General features: G+C 37.4%; 1 protein-coding gene across 1 annotated transcript in view; it reads right to left on the bottom strand.

The window, feature by feature from the left end:
- Positions 1–8,326, bottom strand: part of FANCL (FA complementation group L) — a 78,817-nt gene extending 70,491 nt beyond the window's left edge. The window contains exon 1 of the mRNA XM_081254628.1: positions 8,139–8,326. Within this exon, the coding sequence (XP_081110754.1) occupies positions 8,139–8,288 (150 nt within the window). The 5' untranslated portion in view covers positions 8,289–8,326. The remainder of the gene's footprint in view (positions 1–8,138) is intronic.
- Between the last annotated feature and the right edge of the window lie 19,333 nt (positions 8,327–27,659).

The raw sequence follows: 27,659 nt of genomic DNA, 5'->3' as shown, positions 1-27,659 counted from the left end.
TCATTAAAGCGCTAAAAGGTATTATGTAACAACTTTAACCTAACTTTACAGACATCCCACACATAGGGGTAAGAACAATCTGGAATGCAAAATTTACATGAAAAATAGTAAAACTACTCTACTGATCTGTTATGTGAAAGAATAAAATTCCAAAGTCCCTTATTTGCAAAATCCAACCATTTTAAAAGGGCAAATGCCATGTCACATGCCATAATACTTTTCTGATTCAAGAAAATGTCCAAAATTATCTTTTTTTAGTTAAACCATAGAAAAAATGTTAATTGCTCTCATGAAGCAGATTTTCCAGACCTACAGGGAACAAAAGTACTGACAGTTGCCTAAATCTGAATCTCTCTACATATCATTCCAAAAAACTATATACATCAAAATTAAGAACAAATAGAACCACAAAAATCCCATGTCTTCGGCAGAATCAGAAGAAAGAGAATACCATAAACTTCAAAATTACCTCTAAGAAGAAAAATTTAAACCACTTTCCAGTGCCTTCCACCCTGGGGCTCTAGTGGTTTCCACCCTGGGGCTCCCACATCAAGTCCTTTTAGAGAGCTAGGGGATTCAGAAAAAAAAAAAAAAAAACATGGAAGACAGAAGAGGGGACTGGACTATGTGCAAAAAATAATAATAAAGATTTCTGGTAAATCAGAGCACTAATTACAGGGAGGGGACTTATTATCAACACAAAAGTCAAGGATCTCATCTTGGATAAGAAATGTAGGAGAAGAAGATGGTAAAAGAGATATCCTTTGGAAACTGGGTGTTAGGAGGAAAAAGTACCAACTATGGTAGACTTAGGATCTTCTGTAACAAAATAAAAACACTCAACTCCTCCTTCGACACCACCAAAATAACTCATCCATAAAGTAAACTACACTTTGCAGACAAAAGAGGGTATTCTTGAATGAGGAATTTAATAAACTATTGCAATGCTTCACAGACACAAAGATAATGTCTCCATCAATACTAAGCTACTGGGACTTCCCTGGTGGTACAGTGGTTAAGAATCCAGCTGCCAATGCAGGGGACACGGGTTCGATCCTGGTCTGGAAAGATGCCACATGCCACGGAGCAACTAAGCCCGTGCACCACAACTACTGAGCCTGTGCTCTAGAGTCCGTGGGCCACAATTACTGAGCCCATGTGCCACAACTCCTGAAACAAAGATAAAAAGCAGAGATTTCTCATACATAATAATGTAAGACAGCGAAGCAACATTGCTAAAGCACTAAAATAAAAAGTCAACCTAGAACTTTATACCCAGTGAAAGTATCTTTCAAAAGGCCAAATCAACAATTTTTTGAGACAGAAAACAACTGAAAGAATTCATCACTAGCAGACATGCACTACAAGAAATGTTAAAGGATGAACTTCAGGAAGAAAGTAAATGAAACAAGGTGAAAAATCTGGATATACAAGAGTATCAGAAACAGTAAATATACAGGTAAATATAAAAGACCTTTTTTCTTATTTTTTAAAATCTCTTTAAAGGATAACTGACTGTGCCAAAGCTGGAATAACTTGAGCAACAAATAAAGTAGTATTGGAATATAACTCAAAATGTAAAATATCCATACGTCCATACTGATATGATTGAATTAATGGAGAAATTAATCTCCCATACAGAAGAATTCCAGATAAATTAAGTTGACCCTTGAACAACATGGGTTTGAACTGTGCAGTTCCACTTATACATGGATTTTTTTTTTTTTTTTTTTACAATAAATACATACTGTAGTACTATACGACCTGCAGTTGGCTGAATCCACAGATGCAGAACCATGGATACAGAGAGTGGACTGTAAAGTTATATGTCGATTTTCGAGCACATGAGGGTTGGCACCCCAACCCTTGCATTGTTCAAGGGTCAACTGTACATAGATACTCCACCTGAAAGAGGGGGAGCATAATTCCCCACTCCTTAGTGAGGGCTGCTCATAGTGACTTCCTTCCAAAGAGTACAGTATGGAAAGCGGGGAAAAAAGAGTAACTTCCCAGTAAAGAAACCTGACAAACCCAACTTCAGCCAAGTGATCAAGGTTAACATCAACAGTCATAAATCATATTGACAATGTGTACCCTTAATATGATGTGATGAAATGGTACTTAACATCTGTAATGTTCCTCTCAAAAACACATAATCCCAGCCTATTCATGAGAAAAACATCAGACAAATCCTAGTACAGTATATACTTGACTAGTATTCCTCAATTAAGAGGGTCATTTCATAATCATAAAGAAGTCAGAGTCATCAAAAATAAGGAAAGTCTAAGAAACCATGACAGCTAAGAGAAGCCTAAAGAGACATAATAACATGGTATCTTGGATGGGAACCCAGAACAGAAAAAAGTTATTAGGTAAAAGCAAAGGAAATATGAATAAAGTACAGACCTGAGTTAACAATAATGTACCAATATTGGTTCATTCATTGTAACAATGTACCATACTAATATGTTAATAATAGGACAAACTGTGTTTGTGTGGGGAAGGAGATGGTACATGGGAACTCTCCTTACCATCTGTTCAATTTTTCTGTAACTCTAAACTGTTCTTAAAAAATAAAAGTCTACTAATTTTTTTAAAAAAGGCTAATCAGCTGCTTAAAAGAGAATTAATACTGTATTGTGAAGGTTATAAGATAAACAGAAATAAAATATATGGCAACAACAGCACAAAACCAGGAGATTAGAAATACAAGTAAACTACTCTAAGATTCTTACATTATAAGGGAAGAGGTATACTTGAAAGTAGATTATGATAAATTCAAGATGCATATTGTAAACCCTAGGGCAAACACCAGAAAAGAGAGACAAAATATAGCAACTACTTAAGGAAAAAAAAAAAAAAGAAAGAAACAGGTAATAAGCTGACAGAGGAGATAAAACAAAATTATAAAACTCAATTAATGTAAAATGCAGAAAATAGGGAAAATATAAAAAATAAATAAAAGAACACATAGAACACATACAAAACAAATAGTTAGATACTAGATTTAAGCCCAACCATATCAACAGTCACATTAAATGTAAAGGGTTAATTAAACAACCCCAAGTAAAAAGCAATGATTATCAGATTGGATAAAAAAGCAAGGCCCAGAAGAAATCCACTTTAAATATGAAGACACAAATAAGCATAAAATAAAGAATGGCAGAAGATAAACCATGCCACACTAATCAAAAAAAAAAGCTGGAGTCACTACATTAGTATCAAAAAATATAACTTCCAAGATTCCAAAGATTATTACCAAGGATAAAAAGGATCATTTCAGAATCATGAAGGAGTCAGTTCAGCAAGAGTGCTTACAATCCTAAAAGTTTATGTACCTAAAGAACTTCAAAATATATGAAGGAAGAACTGACAGAAATGAAAGTAGAAATTGAAAAAAAAATTATAAAGTGGCCCCCCCTTATCCACAGTTTCACTTTCTGCAGTTTCAGTCACTTGTGGTCAACTGAAAATATTAGTTGAAAAATTCCAGAAACAAACAATTTTTAAGTTGTAAATTGGGCACCATTCTGAGTAGTGTGATGGAATCTCACACTGCTACACTCCATCCCACCCAGGATGTGAATCACTCTGTCCAGGGTATCGGCCTGTTAGTCACTTAATAGCTGTCTCAGTTATAAGATCCACTGTCCTACTATCTGAGTGCTTGTATTCAAGTAATCCTTCTTTTAGTTAATAATGACCCCAAAACGCAAGAGTAGTGACACTGGCAATTTAGATATTCTTTTACTGTGCCTAATTTATAAATTGAACTTTATCATAGGTATGAATATATAGGAAAAAACATAGTACATATAGGATTTGGTACTATCCACAGTTTCAGGCATCTACTGGGGGCCTTGGAATAATATATCCCCTGCAGATAAAGGGGGACTAATGTAGGTGGAAATTTCAACACCCCCTTTCATTAACTGAACAAATAGAAAATCAGTTAAGTATATAGAAAACTTGAATAGCATTATGAACCAATTTGACCTGACATTTATAGAACACTCTACCCAAGAGCAGCATAATATACATTCTTTTCAAGTATGCACAGAACATTTACCAAAATAGACCATACTCTAGGCCATAAAATAAGTTCCAATAAATTTGAAAGAATTCAAATCATACGAATTATACTGGGACTAAATCATAAATCAATATCAAAAAGATATCTGGAAAATCCTCAAATATTTAGAGATATATTGTTCTTCTAAGTAACCTATAGGTCAAAGAAGAAATTAATAAGTATTTTGAACTGTAAAAAAAAAAAAAAGAAAATATACCAAAATTTGTGATACAGCTAAAGCAATGTTTGAAAGAAAACATATAGCACTGAACATCTACATTGTAAAAGAAAAAGGTCTCATTATCAATGACCTAATCTTCCACCCAAACAAATTAGGAAATTTAAGATCAGGAATCACTGAAACAGAAACAGAAAAATAATAGAGAAAAATCAATGAAATCAAAGTAGGTTCTCTGAAGATATCAATAAACTTATAGGTCTCTATCCAGATGCATCAGGGAAAAAAAAGACACAAAATACCAATATCAGGAATGGGCACAGGAGATATCTATAAAATATATTCTTAATTTCTTTGAGACTTCTACCTTTAAGTGTTGGTGCCTCATCTCCTTTTGAATATGGGCTGGATTTGAAACTTGCTTCTAATAAATGGCATAAAACAGAAGTAAATGTGTAACTTTAGAGGCTGGGGGAGAAAAAGCACTGTGCAGCTTTCTGCTTGATCTCTGTTTTATCACTTACTCAGGGAAAGCTAGCTGCCATGCTGTAATGACAGTCAAACAACACTATGGAGGTCCATGTGGTGAGGAACTGAGGACTCTATCAACAGAAGTAAAAAACTGAGGCCTGAAGTCAATAGCTATGTGAATGAGCAATCTTGGCAGCAAATTTTCCAGCTCTAGTCAAGTCTTTATATAATAGACATCCTGGCCAACATCTTCACTGCAAGTTCAGGAGAAACACTTATCCAGGATCATCCAGCTAAGTCACATCCAAATTCCTGATCCATAAAAAAGGTGAGATAATGAATGTTTGTTGTTTTAAGCCACTAAGGTGTAGAATACAGCAAAAGGTAACCAATATAGGGAGCATCATTACAGATCCTAAAGCCATTAAAAGGATAATGAGAATATTAAAAACAACTTTTAAACCAATAAATTCAAAAACTCAGATGAAATGAAAAGTCCTTGAAGGAAACAAACTACCAAAGCTCACTCAAGAGAAAAGAAAGAACCCGATAATAGAGAAAACACTTTTAATCACACAGATCGCTAACAAATTGAAGGATCAATTAAGTTACAAAGAGTTGAAGTTTTACAAACATCACTGTCTAATCATGATGCAATAAAACTAGAAATAACAAAATTAAAATGAAAAAAGACCTTCCATGAGCAAAAATTTTAATCTTCTATTAAATAACTCCCAGGTGCAGGGCAACTACAAATTAAAATTAAGTTCTAAAAAATGATGATAAAACACTACATGTCAGTATCTACAGGACACTTTTAAAACAGTGATGATAGGAAAATGCAAATCGTTAAAAACATATCAATAAAAATGTGCTCTCACTGGCCAAATCTGGGACAATTTGAACATCAAATAGGGAAGTAAGGACTATAATCCATTAGATAAATTATTTTTTTTAATTATTTTAAAATCCATGAGCCTGATATAAATGGTAAAGGGAAAGCCACTCTTTATCACAGAATGCCAATTAATAAATATAGAAGAAATGACAGAGTTAGAAAATCATCATTGGCAAACATCAATTAACTGACTCAAACAAGAGTCAATGGCTGCTACAACAGGGTGGGGGAGGAGGGAGTTTGAGGCCTCACAGTAGCTTCCTATAAGTACTTAATAATTACAAAAGGAAAATCTGGCAGATGCCACCTTAAACAGGTGATCAGAGATAACATCATCAATAATGAGACCTGCTGACATCTTGTGCCCTAAAAAGGACACAATATTCTTTCTGTGATGTATCTGTCAAAATTGCATAACCTGAATTTAATGATGAAGAAACATTAGACAAATCTAAATTGAGGGACATTCTACCTAATGACCAACATGTACTCAAAAAATGTCAAGTTCATGAAAAACAAAGAAAGACTAAGGAACTATTCCAGATTAAAGAGACACGACAACTAAATGTAATGTGAGATTTTTACATCAGATAGTTAGGGGCTGGGAAGGGGTATACAAAATGCATAATTGCAACATTAACAAAATTTGAATTTGGACTCCAGATTAGGTAATGGTATTATATGATGATTAAATTTCCTGATTTTCACAATTGTGGTTATGTATGGTTATGTCCTTGTTCTCATGAAATATACACTTAAGTATTCAGGAATAAAGGAACACTATGTCTGCAACTTAATCTGAAACTGTTCAAGGAAATAATGTGTGTACACATCCAGCCACACACACAGACTCAGAATAACAAATCAAAAGGGGCGAATGTAAAATGGTGAACCCCCTTAAAGAGTATACTCAAATTCTTCCTACATCCTTGCTATTTTTCTGTAAATCTGAAACTACATACATTTTTAGACAAAACCAGCTCCACCAAAACAAAGTTAAATAAGATCTTTAGGTTAGGATTTCAACAAGCTGCTTAAAGCAAGTACAAATGAGATTTGTAGCTATAGTCAGGATAAAATAATTTCATCTAATCTGAATTTTGATGGCTACACATGTTTTCTAAGAGGCTTTAGCAGATACAGACATATAATACAAAATACTTTCCTTAAAATGCCTAAAATTAGATATAACATGGTTCTGATAGAAATGGAACTTAGTAACATCTCTTCAATTTTTCTAAATGCTGTGAAAGTTTCCAACTAGGTAATTCAAGATCAATACTTCCAATTGGGGAAGGAAAACGTGGATTAACTTTATTCCAGAACTTTCTGTGAGAGTCACAGTGAATTTGAAAACAAATGAAGAAGTCCAAGTGTACGGTCTTTAACCTTTCCTTAATCAGTGTATTAGGATTAGTTCCACACTTAATATTCTTAGGGGTAGGTAAAATTTTCATTTAACATGTGAATTTAATAATTCACTCAATATTTTTGAGAGATTACTATGTGTCTTGAGGAAACTTCAAAACGCATGTTAATTCCTAGCATATGGCCCCTATTCTCAAAAAATATGTGCGTTGTTCAGGGAGAGGGCACAATGTTGAATGTAATGGCCAGGAAGCAAAGCCTATACTCAAAATTCTCACCTAAGGTAGCTTGATGCAGTGTAGAGGGGGAAAACCCAGGAGTGGAATCAGATAGCCTGAGTTTAAGGGAGTCCGTTGCGATCATGGACAAGTAACAATCTCTCCGCTTTCCCATGCCTTGATTTACTCAACTATAAAACGAGAATAATGACTTTTTTAAAAAATTTTCTGCCTCCGAGGCCTGAGGATTAAGTGAGATATTGTACTTGGAAAGCGCTTTGTAAACTTCAAAGCCCTACACGTGTTTACTATGGGTAATAAACTCCACAAGGGAGGCCACTTAGAATCAGCAAAGGTAATTAATTCGGTTGTCAAGATTTCCTACAAAACATCGCCACCTGGATGAGACCCGGTACCCAGGACTTGGCAGGGAACCAAAATCAGGTTTTCCTCCAAAACGTTTTTTCTGCAGGAAACACGAATATTATGAGGGAGCGCAGACTCCCCTCTGAATGACCTCCAACCTTCGGGGGGGTGGGGCATGTTTGAATAAAGACAAGCAAAAAACTGACCAGTTAAAACAAGAGTTCAAACGTGGGACAGTTAGGAGCGAGGCAAAACTCCGTGAGGGACGGGGACGAGGGGGCGTGGCCCTCCGCCCCGTCCTCTCCCCGCCCGGGCGCGCGCGCGGGCCTCCCAGCGTCCTGTCCCGGGCAGCGACCCCGGCCCAGGCGTGGAGGTGACAGCCAGGAACGGGTTTCCAGCAACGGCCCACGGTTCTCAAACTTCTAGTCTCCTAGGAGTCCTTACTGGCCGCCCCTCTCAATCCCCACAAACCCAAGCCCCTAACCCCTCCGGTCACAGACTTCAGGGCCGGGGCTGCGCCGCCAGAGGGAGGCTCTCCTAGCGAAAGAGCAACACCCGGGCGAGTACCTGAGCTGAAATGAATCCTTCATACACGGTTTTCGCCCGGTTCTGGGGTAGAAGCAGCGGGAACTGGCGCAGCAAGCTCGCTTCCGTCTCCGCCATGGCTCTCGGTCCGCGGAGACGCCGGGGAACCAGCGGACGCCGGGCCCCGCCCATGCGCAGTCCTGCCTGCGCCTAGGGCGCAGGGAGGCGGAAACCCGTGCCTTTGGCGGGAAGAAACTTCGAGGCTTCCGCGGGCAGTAATGAAGGTCTGAGGCTACTCAGGACACCTGAGCTCAGGGTCAGCCAGAATAGATGCGGCTTGGCGGGAGGCAACATTGGTGCCAACGGGAGGCAGGAGGGAAGCTTGTTTTCAGGTTCACAGGTCTGACCGATCAAGCTCATACTAGCCTTGATTGTCCCAAGAACCCTTTTGGATATGTATATTAATCCAGACTCAAGTCAACACCAGACTTAGTTCTGCTGCACTGCACTCACAAATATCTAAGGCAAAACAGGAGGGAAAATTGCTGATGGACTTGATGAAACCGAAGTTAATTTTTCTTTAACAACACTTCCTGAACATATTTCTAACTCAGGAATGGTAATTATCCATTCCCTTTTACTAAGGGGTGGTTAAATAAGGAACTTAATATTTACTGCACAGTTATTTGATTCCAGTCATACTCAGTGCATTACATTTTTGAACCCCAGTATTTGCAAAACATCATTATAAGGCGCTGCAGGCTGTGCAAAAATGAGTAAGACATACACCCTACCATTTTTATTGCCCTCAGAATGGGGTTAGACTTCTTGAAGATTCTTTAAGTTTGACAAGAATTATAAGAGTATTCTGGATGCTTAGGGGAAAACAAGAATGTTGCCTCAGTGGTTAAATATAAATTACAGTAATGCAGTGGTTTTCAGAATGTGATCCTGGAACCATTAGCATCACATGGGAACTTTAAGAAAGGCAAATTTTCACGCCTCTGTCTCAGACCAAGGGAATCCCAAATTCTGGGAGTGAGGCCCAACCATCTGTGTTACAACAGCCCTCCAGGTGTTATGATGCACGGGCTAAAGTTTGAGAACCTCCTCAGAGGCATGACATACCATCCACTCAATTATGCAATTCATTTATTAAGGATGACAGGCTACGAGTTTTGTGATGGGCATAAAGTCAAGGTTGTACAACAACAGAACCAACACAAAGATTATTAGGACATACAGTCACTGCCCTCAAGGACTTTATAAATTTTCTGCAAGTTAAGACATTTGCTGTTTCCAGTATTTCAAACTTACCACCACCATATTCCCCACGGAACCTCTACCCTTCCTTCAAAGAGCTTCTCAATGGCTACCTTTTTTAGGAAAACTTTCTTATCTGCTGAAAATTATTGCTCTCCCTAATCACTTGGTATATTTCTTGGTACAGTGTAGGTATTCATTAACTATTTACTAAAATAAATATCCACTAGTCCTATAGGCAAATTACAAATAGGTATTACAAGAATTCAGAGGAATGAAGGAATTTTTCATAAGATATTTGAATTGGTTTCCATTTACAATATCATAATAATCAGACTATAGCACTATTATAGACTTTATAAGATTTATTTAAATTATAATACAACAACATGTTCCACAACAACACTTCCACATTTTATTTTATTTAGTCTTGATGGCAGTGTTCTTTAGGTATGTATTTTTTATAATGTTTATTTTGTATGCAATTAAATTGAGATTCAGGGATATTAAATAAGTTGCTCAAGATAGTGACTTAGTGACTTGTACAATGAAGATTAAACTCAAGTCTTCTAAATTTTAGATTCAATAATCTTTCCATTAAGTCATGGCAGAGATGGACTTACCATCATGAAACTCAGGAGAAGTTAATCTAAAGTTGTTAATGACTCATGCTAACAGTGGGGTTTCAAGAATTTGATTTTGATAGTTTGATAATAGATTTACCAAAATATATTTCTTCTGAATATAATCATAACATTTTCTACCTAATTCACATATTGTGAGGAAAGAGGCTAAGAACATTTTGCCCAATAGGTTCCTCAGGAGCTAAAGTTTTTCCATGAAAGCAACCTTGGCAATTTTATATTCCAGCATCCTCATTACATACATTAGGGAAATTAAGTCCAGAAAACTTACTGTCCTAATTTACTACACTGAGCTTTTGGTTAACAGCCTAAATGTCTTTGGCCTCCTGATATCACATATTCAAAAAGGACTTTCTGGACTTATAATCTTCTGGAGACTTCCTATATATCAGTTGAGTCTTCCATGAATAGACATGCACCCTTGTCCAGACAAACCATCTTTATTACACTCACTCCCCCTACCATCGATACACTGGACTGTGTAGTTAACAGCCAAACAGTTGGTTTCTTGCCTCTGAATCCTCATAACTAACTTATAGATTTAGAAATTTTCACAAAATTTATTGCTAGATATCATCTTGGTCCCTAAGGAAAAGATATTCAAATTCAACTACTGATTCATGGTAGTTGAATTTGTAATTGAGCATTCCACATTGATAAAGTCTGTAATAAGGAAACCAACCATCAAAGAGCAAGGAGAGATATTTATAAGGTCTTCTTAATTCAATGAGTCAATCATTCTCCTCAGGTGTTCAAGACTGAGTGATGGATCGCACTGTCATCAACTCATGTGTGGTATGCTGGGACCACTGTTTACATGTAGCCCAGTCTAAGACAGCCACTCTCAAATTCACAGAGAATACGCAATATGTTTAAAACTCAGAAAGCCAATGAACTATTACCACCATCAGCATTGTTTTAATTTTGGAATTACTCTGACAAACTTCACACAGACCCTCACAAAAGTTCAAGCTCTTCAAGGCATCCTAGGCATGACTTATTTTATATATTCTGCTGCAAAAATTAGTAGTATTTAAATGTTATTTCTTAAGGGAGAACTATACGTTCTAACATGGAAAAATCTCAAAACATTTTCATGAATGAAAAACACAAGTTCCAGAATGGTATGTTTACTAATATACCATTTATGTTTAAATAAAGAAATAAACTCACAATATATTACTAGCAGTAGCTACTTTTGGGGCGGAAGATAGGGGACAAGGAATGGGGGTAATGGCCTGAGGAGACTTTCACCTTATCTGTTATGTTAAAAAAAAATTTAAAGGAGATTATTAGCCTTAAAATTTTAAATACTTATACCATTCCAATTAGCATCTATCACTATGTTATTGCCTAAATTTTCAACTTTGTCCCAGGTGTTTCTTCTCCCAGTTCCCATCAGTATGGAAGAAAATAGGATGCCAGGCATTAACATTAATGAGAATAATAAGGGAGAGGTTGCTTGAGAGTACTGAAAACATATGGGAAGAATGTTGGGAAATGCCAGCATTAAGGAAGAATGGAGTAGGAACAGCCATTTAAGAGTCCTCTAGGTTGACGGCAAAGATGGTGGAGTAGAAAGACCCTGAGCTCATATCCTCCCATGGACACACAAAAATTACAACTATTTACAGAGCAATTATCTATGAGAACAATGTGAAGACTAGCAGAAAAGATTTTCCACAACTAAAGATGTAAAGAAGGAACCACAATGAGACAAGTAGGAGGGATATATCCATGTGTCAGTACACACACTCCTGGGTAGATATCAACCACAAATGGGAAGATAATCACAATTGCAGAGGTTCTCTGCAAGGAACAAGGGGTCCAAGCCCCATATTGAGCCCCCCAGCCCAGGGGTCCTGCACTGGGAAGATGAAACCCCAGAACGTCTGGCATTGAAAGCCAGCAGGGCATGCATATTAAAGCACCAGAGGTGTGTAGGAAATGGAGACTCTGCTCTTAAAGGGTGCACACAAAATCTCACATGCTCTAAGTTCCCACACAGAGACAGTAATTTGAAAGAATCCTGGTCAGACCCACTTGCTAACCTTGGAGAGCCTCTCAGAGAGGCAACAGGCAACTGGGACTTGCTCTGGGGAAAATGATGCTGGTGGCAGCCATTTTGGGGAACATGTTCTACCACAAGGATGCTGGTGTTGGCAAGCACCACCTTGGAGTCCTCCCTCTAGCCTGTTAGTGCAGGAACTTATGCATCCACCAGTGGGCCAGCACCAGTCCTCACACGCCCTGGGCCAAGCAGTCAGCAGTGTAGAGACCCAGCCCTGACCACCAGTGGGCCAGCAGCTACCACACAAGGCAGGCACTGGCAGCCAAGCAGGCCTAAGGCCAGCCCTGCTTACCATTGTGCCCATGGTAGTCATCCCCATCACAACAGAGTGGTCCACACAGCCCACATAGGGGGCACCCCTGGAACATATAGCTCTGGTAAACAGAGGGGAGTGAGCTTTTGGGCTCCATAAAACATCTCCGACATAAGTCCTCTCCAAGAGCAGGAGAAATAAACACAGAAAATTGGGTAAAATGAGGAGAGATAGGAATATGTTTTGAACAAAGAAACAAGACAGAACCTCAGAAGAAGAACTAAGTGAAGTGGAGATAAGCAATCTACGCAATAAGTTCAAGGGAATGATTATAAAGATGCTCAATGAACTGGGGAGAAGATTAAACAAAAAGTTAGATAATATAAAAAGGAACTAAACAGAACTGAAGAATATAGCAGCTGAAATTAAAAAATACACTAGAAGGACTCAACAGTAGATTAGATGATACAAAGGAATGGATCAGTCAGTAAACTAGAAGATAGAGCGGTGGAAATCACCCCAGCTGAATAGAAAAAAGGAAAAAAGAATTTTTAAAAATGAGTATAGTTTAAGAGACCTCTGGGATTGTTGCAATCTATAGATTCAATGCAATCCCTATTAAATATACCAATGGCATTTTTCACAGAACTAGAACAAATAATTTTAAAATTTGCATGGAAACATAAAAGACCCCGAATAGCCAAAACAATCTTGAGAAAGAAGAACAAATCTGGAGGTGTAATGCTCCCTGATTTCAAACTGTACTACAAAGCTACAGTAATCAAAACAGTATAGTGCTGGCACAAAACAGACACATAGATCAATGGAACAGAATAGACAGCCTGAAATAAACTCACACACATATGGTCAATTAATCCATGACAAAGGAGGCAAGAAAGTGCAGTGGGGAAAAGACAGCCTCTTCAATAAATGGTGTGGGGAAAACTAGACAGCTACATGAAAAAGTATCAAACTGTACTACTCTCTCACACCATGCACAGAAATAAATTCAAAATGGATTAAAGACTTAAATGTGAGACCTGAAGCTATAAAACTCCTAGAGGGAAATATAAACTCTTTGACACTGGTCTTAGCAACATTTTTTTGATATGTCTCCTCAGGCAAGGGAAACAAAAGCAAAAATAAACAAATGGGACTACATCAAACTAAAAAGCTTTTGCACAGTGAAGAAAACTATCAACAAAATTATTAAGCCACCTAGAGAATGGGAGAAGGTATTTGCAAACAATACAACCAATAAGGGCTTAACATCCAAAGTATACAAAGAACTCATACAACTCAACATCAGAAAAGCAAACAACCCAATTAAAAAATGGACAGAGGACCTGAACTGACATTTTCCCAAAGAAAACAAACAGATGGCCAACAGACCATGAAATAATACTCAATATCGCTAATCATCAGGGAAATGCATATCAAAATTACAATGAGGTATCACCTCACACCTGTCAGAATGGCTATTATAAAAAGGACAGCAAATAACAATTGTTGATGAGGATGTGGAGAAAAGGGTACCCTGGTGCACTCTTAGTGGGAAAGTAAATTGGCATAGCCACTATGGAAAGCAGAATGGAGAAACAGAAGTTTTAAATTAAAAAAAATTTTAATTTAAAAACAGAATTTTTAAAATTAAAAATATAACTACCATACAATTTAGCAGTTCCACTACTAGGTATTTCCACACACACACACACACACACACACACACACAAAACCCAAAACACTAATTTGAAAAGACACATGCATCACTATGTTCACTATTGTTTATAATAGTTAAGATATGGAAGCAACTTAAGTGTCCATTGATAGATGAACGGATAAAGAAGATGTGGTATATACACACAATGGAATATTATCCAGTCATAAAAAATAATGAAATCTTGCCATCTGTAACAAGATGGAAGGACCTTGAGGGTATTATTCTAAGTGAAATAAGTTAGAGAATGACAAATACCATATGATTCATGTGTGAAATCTAAAAAGCAACAATAAAGAAACATAACAAAACAGAAAGAAACTTACAGGCACAGAGAAGAAACTGGTGGTTGCCAGAGGGGAGGAGTGTGGGGAAATTGATGAAATAGGGGAAGGGGATTAAGAGGTACAAATTCCAGTCATGAAATAAATAAGTTGTGGGGATGTAATGTATAGCATAGGGATTATAGTCAACAATATTGTAATAACTTTGTGTGGGTAGAGATGGTTGCTAGATTTATTGCGGTGATCATTTCATAATGTATAAATGTCGAGCCACTGTGTTATACATCAGAAACTAATATAATATTGTGTGTCAACTATACTTTATTAAAATAAAAAGGAAACTGGAAAAAATATAAACTTCAGCTTAACGAATTAAAAGAAAAAAAGACTAAGGCATGGTCAGCAGTCTGGAATGCTACACAAAGACTGAAAAAGTTGAGAATTATGGGGAGGCCTTTGGATTAGAAAAAGCACTGATAAACTTTAAAGAGCAGTTTGCTCTTGCCTATTTTTCTATCCAGACATGCAGAAGCAGCTCATAAATGGTGATGTAGTGAATAATTTTGGCATTACTTTTAAGTGTAAAGCTTTGAGAAGACCATGTTCATGATAAATAAACCATAAAGACTTCGTTATGTGACCAGAGTTTGGTAGGTGATATATGGCAGGGATATCCTAGCTCCTACAACCCTATCCGAACTCTCTGGAAGCAAATTCCCTTGTTAGGTAGGTTTGCCTAGATCCATGGGCGGTCCAGAATAATAATTTCCGCTTCAATCCAGGCAGTAAAGTTGAGGAGCAATGACACCCACAACCCAACCTCAGGTCAAAAAAGGAGCATTGAAGGGCTAAATCTGCTAAAAATGTTAACGGGTTACAGGGGTGGGCTAGAATCAGGAGAAAATTTATGAGGTCATCATCTAAAGAAGGATAGGAAGTAAATGGATTATTCAAAAAAAGTCTCTGAAGGCTCCTGAATTCTTGTGAAAAAAGGAGAATCCAGGTTATTAGACAACCCTCTTCTTCAGCAAAGTACAATGAGAGCCTCTTCCTTGGAAACATTTTCCCCACACCAAAGCCACTGATAGAGAGATTAACAGCCCATATATTTTGGTGAACAACTGGAAGAAATGTCCTCAAATAGCTAACACCTAACAAAGATTGCAACTCAGGTAATGAGTGTTGCAGTTAAGGCTGGGAGAATAGATGAGAACTACTCACAGGGGGTGCAAACTTAGGCCACAGAGTCGAGGCTGTGGAAGGAAGAGACTAATAAATACATAGGGCTAGGAAAGAGTAGCTGTTAAGAGGAGCATGAAGGGTGCAGATAGAAAACCTGAAGGGAAAAATGACTGTTTATTTCAAAATTTGACCTACAGCTAGTCAATGCCATTTACCCTAAGAAACCGAAAGGAAAGCAATAGAAAAGTGCATACACAGAGAAGATAAAAAAGCTCTCACTTTTATTCTGGAAAACTGAAGCTGAGAAATAAAAGCGGGTGAGAGAGAACAGTTGTAATCTTACCAGTTCTCAATTATGGGTTTCTGATCCTGCTTTGAACCATCATAATCATGTTAAACTGTTATAATACACAGGTGTCCAGGTTGTATCCTCGACTAGTGTTTCTCAAAGTGTGGTCCTTGGACCAGCAGCATTGGCATCACCTGAGAACATGTCATCCCAGACCTGCCCGAATCTCTTAATTTTGGGAGACGAGCTCAACAAATCCATGTTTTAACAAGCATATGATTAACAAATCTATGTTTTAACAAGGGATTCTGATACAAGCTAAAGTTTGAAACCATTACCTTAGACTTAGTAAGTCTACATTTTTACATGTGATTCTGTTGTGCAGCCAGTTGAAGTCACTGCACTAATAAAATGGATAATTGTTCAGACAGATGTCTTACAGTTCCAGGCTCAGAGTTAGCTGGCCACATATTTAAGGCTCAGAGGATATTAGCTAAAGGAATAAACATATTTTATTAGTGTCAAGCCTATATTTAAATGACCCGCAATACAGATCATTTTAATTATAAAAAGAGAAATAAATATATATTTTTAAAGCTGAAAGATTAATCCCAGTTGGGTCTGATACTAGGGAGCTGAAAGTTTCTTGCCTTTTCTCTCATAGTCCCAAGATCATTGCTGGAGCTCTAGCCATCATCAGATGGAAGGGCAATGATAGCTTTCCCAGAGGCTCATTTGAACAAGTCTTATGTCAGATTGGCCATGCCATATGCAAAAGGTCTGGGAAATGCAGTTTTTCAGCTAAATACATTGCCTAGAATTCTGTTAGAATAAAGAAGAGAATGGTTGAGATGGGTCATTTTCAATTCCTGCAACACTGTGAACCCTCATCCCCCAGCAACAAAAAAGATTTGAACCTTATTGGTATCGCATTATTAATGAAATGCATACTTTATATGACACATTTTCAGACTAAAGATCTATTATAAATATGTGTATTTCCAAAGATATAATAGTATGTTTTCCTGTATCTTCTATCATGATAATATTTCCTTTCAAAGAATTCAAAAATTAATTTATATTTTATTGTCTAACTGAATATCATCTATAAAAGTAATAAGGATTAGAAATCAGATGAATAGGTAACATTTTAAGAAGGAATAAAGAACCAATTTCACATTTTGGAAATTTGTGTGTGATTTATATAGTAATGAGATATGCTACAAATAGAATGAGGAAGCCATTATAAGTATATTTTCCATCAGAAAATGTCTTTCAGCTTTGAAAAATAAATAATATATGGTTGTGCTTTGTGCCATTCCTTTAAAGAATCCTTTGCTGATAGGATAGAATTTATTAAAATTGTAATTTGGTTTCTATTTAATGTTGCTTGTTTTATCAATACACAAAGCAAGTAAAATAACACGAATTGTCTATAATGTGAAAATAGCTGATTTTACAAAATTTTGAGAAATAACTAAATAAAAATAAATTAAAATCACTCTAAAATTCAGAAGCGATTTTATACATTTCATTTCAAAATAAAACCATTTCAAATATCTTAATAAGGAATAGTAACACTCTTTATTCTTCAAAATCTTAATTATATACCATCAATGTTAGCAGGTCTATGGGGAAACAGATATAATCATCCATTGCTGTTATTATGTGTAATTTGTAAAATGTTTCTAAAAAGCAATCTACTTATACATAGCAGGAACCATAAAACTTATTTTCTTTTGAGAAAGTACCACTTATGGGAGTATATCCCAAAAAGTAATTTTAAAAAGTTTATGGAACCAAGAGATGACCTAATGTCCAGTAAGTTGGAAATAGTCAAGTTATATAACATGATAGGATGTCTAAAAGCCATTAAAATTACAGAGATACATATGTATGTGTGTATAAAATATTGGTGTATAAAAAATGTGTATGAAATCCCAGTATATGAAAAGAGCAAATCAATGTCAAGAGAAAGAGAAGAAACTTGCATAATTAGTTAATATTTTAAAGGTAAAGGATTCTTTATTTTTCTTTGTAAAGCCGGTTACTTAATAGTACCACGAATTTTTAAAAAGAAGGCATTAACAAAGGTTTTTATAAAAGTAAATGCTGTCAGATTTTAAATCATCTATTGAGTTGGAGGAAACGCAGTATAATGAAAAGAGAGTTAAGAAACTTCAGTTCAAATGCTTGACTTTGTATAAGTCACCTAATGATCTCTAAGGTCCTTTGCAATTCTAAAAGTGGATTTGTAAGAAATTTTGGGTTCAAAAACAAAAACTACACACAATTAAGTTTGGATTATCTGAATAATAAACCTGAAATAAGCTTACTTTGAAAATCTTATTCATATTGTCAGTTATCTCCCTAATAAGAATGTTTGTGAAATCTAAAGTGGAATAGTGAAATTGGATGTTTTTACTGTTTTGTCAACAATTAGGAAGTTAATTTTGTATACTTTTAGGTAGACAATAAATGCTTTCAGGAAATGATGGAAAGTTATGAACCAATTATCGCAGCAGGAGATGAAGTCCGTGTTCAGTCTATGGTGAGCAGCAACAAAGAGTTGCAGCAAAACAACTTTACATAAGTATTATTTTGCTTGATGAATTAAGAATTCCCCAAATCCTTAAGATGCTCGTGTTCAAATTATGGGCTATAAACCTTATCGATCCAGATGTAGATAATCTCCCTTCTGTAGGTGCTTATCATTCAGAAATGATTATATAGCATCATTCCAAAATTCAAGGTAAGTTTATATACATATATATAGCTATTTCAAAATGACAAAAACATTTTAAGTAACTACAGAAAATTAGCAGGACTTTAAAAATATATTTCAAAACCTTCTTAAGTATATAAAATTGTTTCTTGTAAAATAGTTATAATCTTCAAATAGTCTATCTGAGGAAGATTCATTTTAATCTCATTTTCCTTTATAGACTATAAAAGGTACAAAGGAAAAGACACTGTGAAAGGAAAAAGGCACAGAAGAAAAGGTGTCATATGTCGAGGTTGGCTAGTCAAAGTTTTATAGCTGGGACTTCATTTGAAAACCTGACTGACAAAGATAAAAGGTGAAATCATACAAGTTTGTAGGACTCTTTAGAGTATTATCATCCACTAGACTTATACATTAATATAAATATACTTATAGTTTTGTACTAGTATGTTTCATATAAATTGTAATAGTGTAGAAGTATTTTCTATATTTAAAATTTGTTCAATTCTTTGAAAAAGAGTATCTTCCCTCACCGTAGTATACATGATTTGGTAAGAGTCACAACCTAAATTTTACTCTCTTCCTCAACTGTCCTGAGACTCTGAAAAATAGATGTAAACTCAGAAGAATATAAAAATTGAATAGTCTCATTGGATAAGCAAACAAGTTCACCCAACAAAGGTAAAGCCCCACAGATAACCCCTCTGCCAAATAGTCTTAGCTATGCTTTATTTAATTAAATTTCAACTAACCTCATTTTAGTCAAATACAACTTCATATACTGTATAGGACATATTGAGCTAAAACCCATAGTCCTTAGGCCATTTAAATGAAGCCATACCCATGTGAGATGTGACTATAGGTGAAAATGGATAAAAATGAACCTGTAGAGCCAGAGGCCACAGAGAACAATGGAATTCTTCATGAAAAGCAGAATCAAAACCCAATCAAGAAATGTGTTCTGCTGCCAGGGTAGGGCTCCTTACAGTACCTACCCTGCAAGATTTCCTAACCTTTACGAACACAGTAACTGATCTTATTTTCTACTCCTTTTCCCAGATGGGTAAACTTATTATATTTATCCTGTCTGGGCTCCACCATTGTAGTGTGTGTCTGTGCATGTGTGTGTGTGTGTGTGTGTGTGTGTGTGTGTGTGTTGAAGTGGGAAGGGGTGGTGACAGTGACCAGAGGAATCTAAATCCAGATTCTAAGAGAGAGGATGTGTACCACTGAGAAATCCTGGAATTTGAGACCAGTGCAATGACAGATGAAACTTTGGCTTGTCCACTTGGGGGAGGTGGTGAGTATGTTTTTTGTTTGAGAAGAAGAAGGACATTTGACGATCAGAAGAGCAAACTACAGTAGATACTACTGTGTGTGCTCACCAAACCCATTTCCTCTTTCTCCTGGGTCTATAACTATACATTTCCAGCCTCTTTTGCTGTTTGATGTGGCCAAGTGACTGAGTTGTAGTCAATGGAACCTTCAATGCATGATTCAACATTCTCTTTTCCTGTCTACTGGCTTGAATCAAAGGATTCTGAAGCCCTCAGGAATGATGGAGGCATGAGGCAGAAATAAGCTGTCTGAAATGTCTTCCAATTGACTTCATATGGAAGAGAAATAAACTTTATTATAGTTAAGGCACTGAAATTGTGGGGCTCATTTGTTACACTAGCATGTAGCACGCATTATTCTAACTAATACAGTAGGTAGCAAATTGCTATGGTATTTAGATTCCATTTCATCATTTAAAAGAGTGACGTATAAGTTTTATTGTAGAAAGTCCAATATTTACAATATACCAAATTTTATCCTTTGGAACTAATTAAACTTAAAATGAAAAATTTTAGATGTCAACAGAAATCTGTCCAATTAAAAATTTTAATCTGGGGGATAGTTGAGTTGAAAATATGAAGACCACTTCTCTGAGGCTCCACTATTCTTCTTCACTGTACATCTGTGATAAAGCCCAGGTGATACTATGCAGATTAAGAATCTGCACATAAACACATTCAACAAATCTGAAACATCTACCCTGGGATAAACAATTATAACTCATTTAATCTATTTATCAAAGTTTCTTTTTCTGCCAAACTTCTGTTTGCAGACATTTTATCAGCTTCTTCTTACTGAGTAGTAATAAAATTGAATGCCTTTAAAAATAGCTGGTACTACAGACTAGTAACAAATCCATACTGAATTTCAATAACATTTTATTGTACATAAATGCGTTCTTACCTTTCTTTCTCTTATTTCTAAGGCCAATAATTCTGGATATTTAAAAATATCAGAAGGAGGGGGCTTCCCTGGTGGCGCAGTGGTTGAGAGTCCGCCTGCCGATGCAGGGGACACGGGTTCGTGCCCCGGTCTGGGAAGATCCCACATGCCGCGGAGCGGCTGGGCCCGTGAGCCATGGCCGTTGGGCCTGCGCGTCCGGAGCCTATGCTCCGCAACGGGAAAGGCCACAACAGTGAGAGGCCCACATACCGCAAAAAATAAATAAATAAATAAATAAATAATACAATTAAAAATATCAGAAGGAAAGGAAGTCATTAAAAAGTGAAAAGTTTTTCAAGAGTTAAGTTTTTAAGCTTTGGGGGAAAAAATAAATTTTAAACCAACTTTTTAAATCTTTCAAATAGCAGTTACAATGTATGATTCCAATGGACAAAAATGTCAGCATATTTTCACTGTGTAAGAAGTCTGGAAAAAGACTTCGTGTCAAAAGTAAATTAATCTTTCTCATGATATAATCAAACAAATTTCCATGGGCCTTGCTGTATTTGGTTCATTATCAAAATATTTTTGAAATCTGCATTGTTTTGCTGTTCTAATGATTTTAAAGTTTATTCTGTGTACAATGTTTTAACATCAAAGTAACTTAATGGCAGTAAAATATAAATATGCACTTGATGTAATCAATAATTCCTCTGTCCTAAACCTTCCTAATAAACTTATTCCATGAAAAGAAATTCTTCTTTTAGCAACCGAAATGATCTAATGATTACATTTAGATATTTTTACTGCTTACCTTCTCAGTCGTACTGATTACCAAAATCTTTCTATTAGAAATTGTCAATTATGGACATAGCTGAATTATCTTAGTCATTGAAGCAAAGAGAAAAGTGTGGGTTTTTTTCTCAATTAAATAACCAGAGCAAAAACACCACCACTGGCCTGATTTATCCAAACTGGAGATCTTTTGGTAGATTGTACCCATTGACTACCAACTCTCCAATAACCAATACCAATACCAATAACTCTGTCCTTGTTGGGGTACTATGCTGTGCTAGCCAAATTTCCCTGCAGGACTGACTGACATCCCTCGGCCTGTTGAGAAGGCTGGCCATCTCTCAGCTGTCAGCCCTTTCTCTGAATTGCCCTCTGCTGAACAGTGAGCTGACTGGCCCAAGGTAGTGACTTACTTTAAACCGACCCATCTAATGATTGCTAACATAGGGGTCCAAAGTCTTCTCTCTCTCTCTCTCCCCACAGTGAGGGACACTCAAGGGCTAGCTCAGCTTCAGAGCTCCTCCTGCAATCAGCTGAGGCCTTCTTGTGCCCGAATTACATTCCTACTTCTCCCTCTACCCAAGGCGGCTTCCTTCCATCCCCATAAGTGTTGATCCCCAGACAACTCCCTAATAAACTTCCTCCTAGGGCTTCCCTGGTGGCGCAGTGGTTGAGAGTCCGCCTGCCGATGCAGGGGACGCGGGTTCGTGCCCCGGTCTGGGAAGATCCCACATGCCGCGGAGCGGCTGGACCCGTGAGCCATAGCCGCTGAGCCTGCGCGTCTGGAGCCTGTGCTCCGCAACGGGAAAGGCCACAGCAGTGAGAGGCCCGCGTACCGCAAAAAAAAAAAAAAAGAAAGAAAAAGAATATGTAGTAACTTCCTAGTCATCCTGGCAGTACGAAATTCAACACCATAAACATATTCAGGTTTTTTCAAGCTCCTGTGAAAACTCTGTGATGTTAGTTCTATCATTTCCATTATGCGGCTGAGGAAACTGATGCTTAGGAAGCTAAAATAATTTCCCCAAGGCTACAAAACTCAGGCTGCCCTAATTCCAAAATCCATACTCTTCACCTCTGCACTAGGCCTCTCTGATAAATAAAGAAGATAGATGAATGAGACATGGATCCTCCTCTTAAGGATTCACTATCTAGTATAGGAAGATGCTGTAATACTTGATTATATTTTATAACAGCTTTATTGAGATACAATTCACATATAACTCACCAATTTGAATTGTGCAATTCCATACCTATTAGCAGTTACTACTCATTTCTCTCACTCCCAACTCTAGTCCTGGGAAACCACTAACCCACTTTCTGTCTCTTATCTATTTACCTATTCTGGACATTTCATACAAATGGAATCATATGTGGTCTTTTGTAGCCAGCTTCTTTCACTTAACCTAATTTTTCAAGGTTTATCCATGCTGTAGCATCCATGAGTACTTCAATTAGGGCTGAACTTTTTTTTAAACTTTCTTTTATTGCAGTATAACAGAAATACATGCAGTTTGGGAAAAGAATTGTTCATTTGTAATTTTTGTTAAATTAATGATGTAAATACTCTCTTAATGGTTAATTTTAAGTTACCAACAGTTTGACACTTGACTCACAAAATACTGTTTAACAATTGGCCCTCATGAACTAGGGTGAACCAGCTTTAAGGGCTGAATATTATTCCATGGTATGGATATGCTATATTTTGTTTATTTACCCAATCATCAGTTGATAGGCACTTGGGTTATTTCCATTTTTGACTATCAAGCATAGTGCTGCTATGAACATACATGTATAAGATTTTATGTAGATATATGTTCTCGTTTCTCTCAGGCATATACCCAAGTGGAATTGCTGAGACATATGGCAATTCTAGAGATATTTAACCTTTTAAAGAGCTACCAGCCTATTTTCTAAAATGCACCATTTTACATTCTCACCAGCAGTGTATAAGGGTTCCAACTTCTCCACATTCTCCCCAACACTTGTTATTATATTCCTATTCACTATAGTCCTCTTAGTGGGTGTGAAGTGGCATCTCATTGTGGTATATTTGCATTTCCTCTGTGGTTAATGATATTGAGCATCTTTTCATGTGCTTATTGGTCATTTGTATACCTTTTTTTTCATTTTCTGGTTCCCAGCATGGGACCTCCACACCACAAGCAAGCTGGGGTGAAGGTGATCAGGGGCCAATATCCTGGGCCATGCTGAGCCTAAGGTACAACCTCCACCCTATGAGTGGGGGCTGGATGGAAGAAGGGAGCTTGTGACTTCTCAGCTACACTTGCCAGAATTTAGCCTCTGCAGCTCAGAGCTGGCGGGAGTAAGAAATGCTGGTAGCCTGCCCCTCCCAGTGAAATATCGTATCCCTTGACTGTGAGCTGAGGGGAAAAGGAGCCCCATCTTCTTGGTAACACCTGTCCAAACTAGAGATTCCATCATGCTGAGCTAGGAAGCTGGGACAGAGAGAGCAAGCAAATCATGGCTCAAGTAGATTTTTCTGAATAACTCTTTCTTCCTTTAATGTATTCCCTTAGGACAATTCCCAGAGACATTAAATGCTTTTATTTTTTTATAATTTTCACCAGCTGTGATTGTTTCCCTGGGGAAGGGTCTCCAATGGGTCTTCCTGACTCTTTTCTAGAAATGAAACTCTCACTTGATTACATTTTCAATGTAAGTAGTTAAGAGCAGGGCATCTTTAAGAGTCAATCAAACAGAATGAATTTAAGTCCAGACTTTAAAAGTTGTCTGTGTACAGTAAACTTTGGGCAAGTTACATAACTCCACTGTGTTTCTATTTCTTTAGCTAGAAAATATGGAATAAAAAATATCTCCCTTTACAATTGTCGTGAGGATTAATGAGATTTGAGTAACATGGCTTAGAACATAGTTCTCAATAGATGTTAGCAATTATTAGTAATAATAATGTTAAAAATAATTGTTGTCATTAGGATGTTCCACCAAAAATTAAACTTGTATGGCTTTTTTTCTCTCCCTTTCCTAGTGACAGAGATTTCCATAGAGGACAAGTTACTCTGATGCACTGAAGTTCCCTTCCCAAAGGGAAGTGTGTAGCTTCTCCAGAGTCCCATCATGTCAGCTGGGCCAAACAGAGCTTGGTACATCCATTGTCCCAGAAAGGGCATATATAAATTATACTGATATATTTTTTCAGGATCAAAAGGTGATAGCTACCCCACCCCTGATGGTACTGATGTCCAAGGATAGTAGATCCAAGATCACAGGAAGCAGACATCTGAACCAGCTGTGTTTCTGGGGTTGTCACAGGGAGGTGTTTTGAGTCTTGTGGTCTTGTAAGAGCCAAAACTTAAAAATTATGACTTTGGGAACCCATCAAAGACACACTAGCAAAATTCAGCTCTGACCAAGTTACATTTCTCTCTCAAAGCCACAGCAGCCTGAGTAAAAAGTTGCATCAAAAGCAGATGTAGGGCTTCCCTGGTAGCGCAGTAGTTGAGAATCTGTCTGCTAATGCAGGGGACATGGGTTCGAGCCCTGGTCTGGGAGGATCCCACATGCCGCAGAGCAACTAGGCCCGTGAGCCACAACTACTGAGCCTGCACATCTGGAGCCTGTGCTCCGCAACAAGAGAGGCCGCGATAGTGAGAGGCCCGCACACTGCGATGAAGAGTGGCCCCAGCTTGCCACAACTAGAGAAAGCCCTCGCACAGAAATGAAGACCCAACACAGCAAAAATAAATTAATTAATTAATAAACTCCTACCCCCAACATCTAAAAAAAAAAAAAAAAAGCAAATGTACATTGTCTAAAGCAGTGGTTTTCCATGGGGAACAGTGTTGACCCCCAGGGCATGTTTGGCAATGCTTGGAGACATTTTGATTGTTACAACTTGGGGTGGCAGGTACCACTGGCACCTAGTAGGTGGAAGCCAGGGATGTTATTAAACATCTCACATTACATAGGATGGCCTCCTTCAACAAAGATTTTCCAGACCAAAATGTCAAATATGCCAAAGGTGAAAAACTCTCTTCGATAGGAATGTGTAGTAAGACTCTTCAGCATCTAGGCTTGGTTGCCAGTCTTACTTACTAGAATTACCAGACTCTCCACTCTCCCTGCTTAGTGTATATGTCCGTCTGAATGGCTATATTATTCCCTGGAACAAATAATTCCAAAATCTCAATGGCTGAATACAAAAAAAGTTTATTTCTTATTCATGTTACATCCCATCACAGGTTGAAATGCTTATCACACCAGGGACCCAGGCTGATGAAGACCATTGCAACGCATGCTTGCACAATCACTGCAGCAGAGGGAAAGTAAGGACAAATAACAGACCTTAAAGGCTCCTACAAGGAGTGAAACGTGTCATTTCACATTTCATTGGCTAAAGCAAATAAAGTGGACACTTCTTTCTTCAAGAGAACAGAAAAGTGTATGCCAGTATACTACATCAGGGGTCCCCAAACTCCAGGCTGCAGGCCTGTAGCAGTCTGTTAGGAACCGGGCTGCACAGCAGGAGGTGAACAGCGGGCGAGTGAGCCAAACTTCGTCCTCCGCTCCCCATCACTCACATTACCGCCTGAACCATTCTTCCTCCCAATGCCCCCCACCCGTCAGTGGAAAAATTGTCTTCCATGAAACCGGTCCCTGGTGCCAAAAAGTAGGGGAGCGTTGCACTACATGTTTAGAAGAACAGGATTTTTTTGAACAGCTCTAATGACTGTCACATAGTGAATATCCTCCTGATTATTCTTTTTAGGTTATGTAAACCTGTACAACCTTGGAAAATTTGAGGGAGTGATCAAAGAGGGAAATGTTTTTTTATCCCTAGTATGGCATTTAAGGTCTACTTTATGTAATTAACTGGAAATAAAATGTGATCATATTTGTGCTCAGTTTGTGGAGTAGTGAATTAAGGTCACATTTTGAGACACACACACACACACACACACACACACACACACACACACTACAGTGGGGGCAGAATAATTGTTGTCAATTCTACCTCACGGGTCAGGAAAGGTTTAATAAGTGAGTTACCTTTAGCTCAGTCCTAAACTATGAGTTAGGTGTTCACCGAGTGAAATAAATTATCCAACAAAGAAGCTGAATAAAAGTTACAGAAACATTAAAGAGCTTAGAATGTTTGGGGAACTGCCATGAGGTTCTTACAGGTAAGGGATGGGGAGTGGTAAGATGTAAGGCTGAGCAGGTAGGAAAGAAAAATGTCAGAAAGAATCTCAGTATACATTTGGACTTTATCCTAAAGACAAAGTAGAGCTATTAAAGGATTTTAATCTGGAAACTAATCTGATAGATTTAACTTTTAGAAAAGTTTATCAGAGAGCTCTGTGGAACATGAATTAGAAGAGGCAAAGCTAGAGGCGGTGAGATCATGTAGGAGTTAATTACCATAGTCCAGGGAAAATGCTGAGGGAAAAGTTATGAGAATTGATATTAAAGAAGTAGATCCTCCCTCTCAGCTCTCTTTTAGCTCCTTCCCTTCATCCAATTGTAATAGTTGGGGTGACTCATTGCTCACTACTGGACCCTCTTCTCCATCTACTCTCTTCCCTTAGTGATCCCATCTAGCCTATGGATATATACTGATGACTTCTAAATTTATCTTTCTCACCCCAGCCTTCAGACTTGCACACCTAACTACCACATGACATATGACATATCCACTTTAGATGTCTGTCATCACAAATTGTTGTATCAAAAATGGACCTCCAGAAAATGACCATTTATAACTCTTAAATAAATAATTGACTGAGGCTATAAGATCAATAGATGCTTAAACCATTATGTGAAAAGTTATAATTAAGTAGATATTCACATGATGCAAAAATTATCAACTTGATAATGGTGGAATCAGGCCATCACCACCTGAGACCTCTTTAGCTAAAAGCCATAGTCCATACATTATGTGTTGACTGAGGTGTTACAATATGAAGTACAGCACCAAAAGTGTTGGATACAAATCTAATCAAGCTTTTGGATGTAACTTTTACATGTTTACTGGTAAAACAGAGATAGAGGAACAAGCTGAATGAGATTGGAAGGAAACAATCAGGCAAATCCAGAATGTCAAGTATACCATAGGACAACTGAACCAAGTTGTTCGCC

The sequence above is a fragment of the Mesoplodon bidens genome (genome assembly GCF_964165515.1).
Source record: "Mesoplodon bidens genome assembly, chromosome: 14".
Lineage (NCBI taxonomy): Eukaryota > Metazoa > Chordata > Mammalia > Artiodactyla > Ziphiidae > Mesoplodon > Mesoplodon bidens.
The sequence above is the reverse complement of the archived record's forward strand: the minus strand, read 5'-3'. Positions and strand labels throughout refer to the sequence as shown.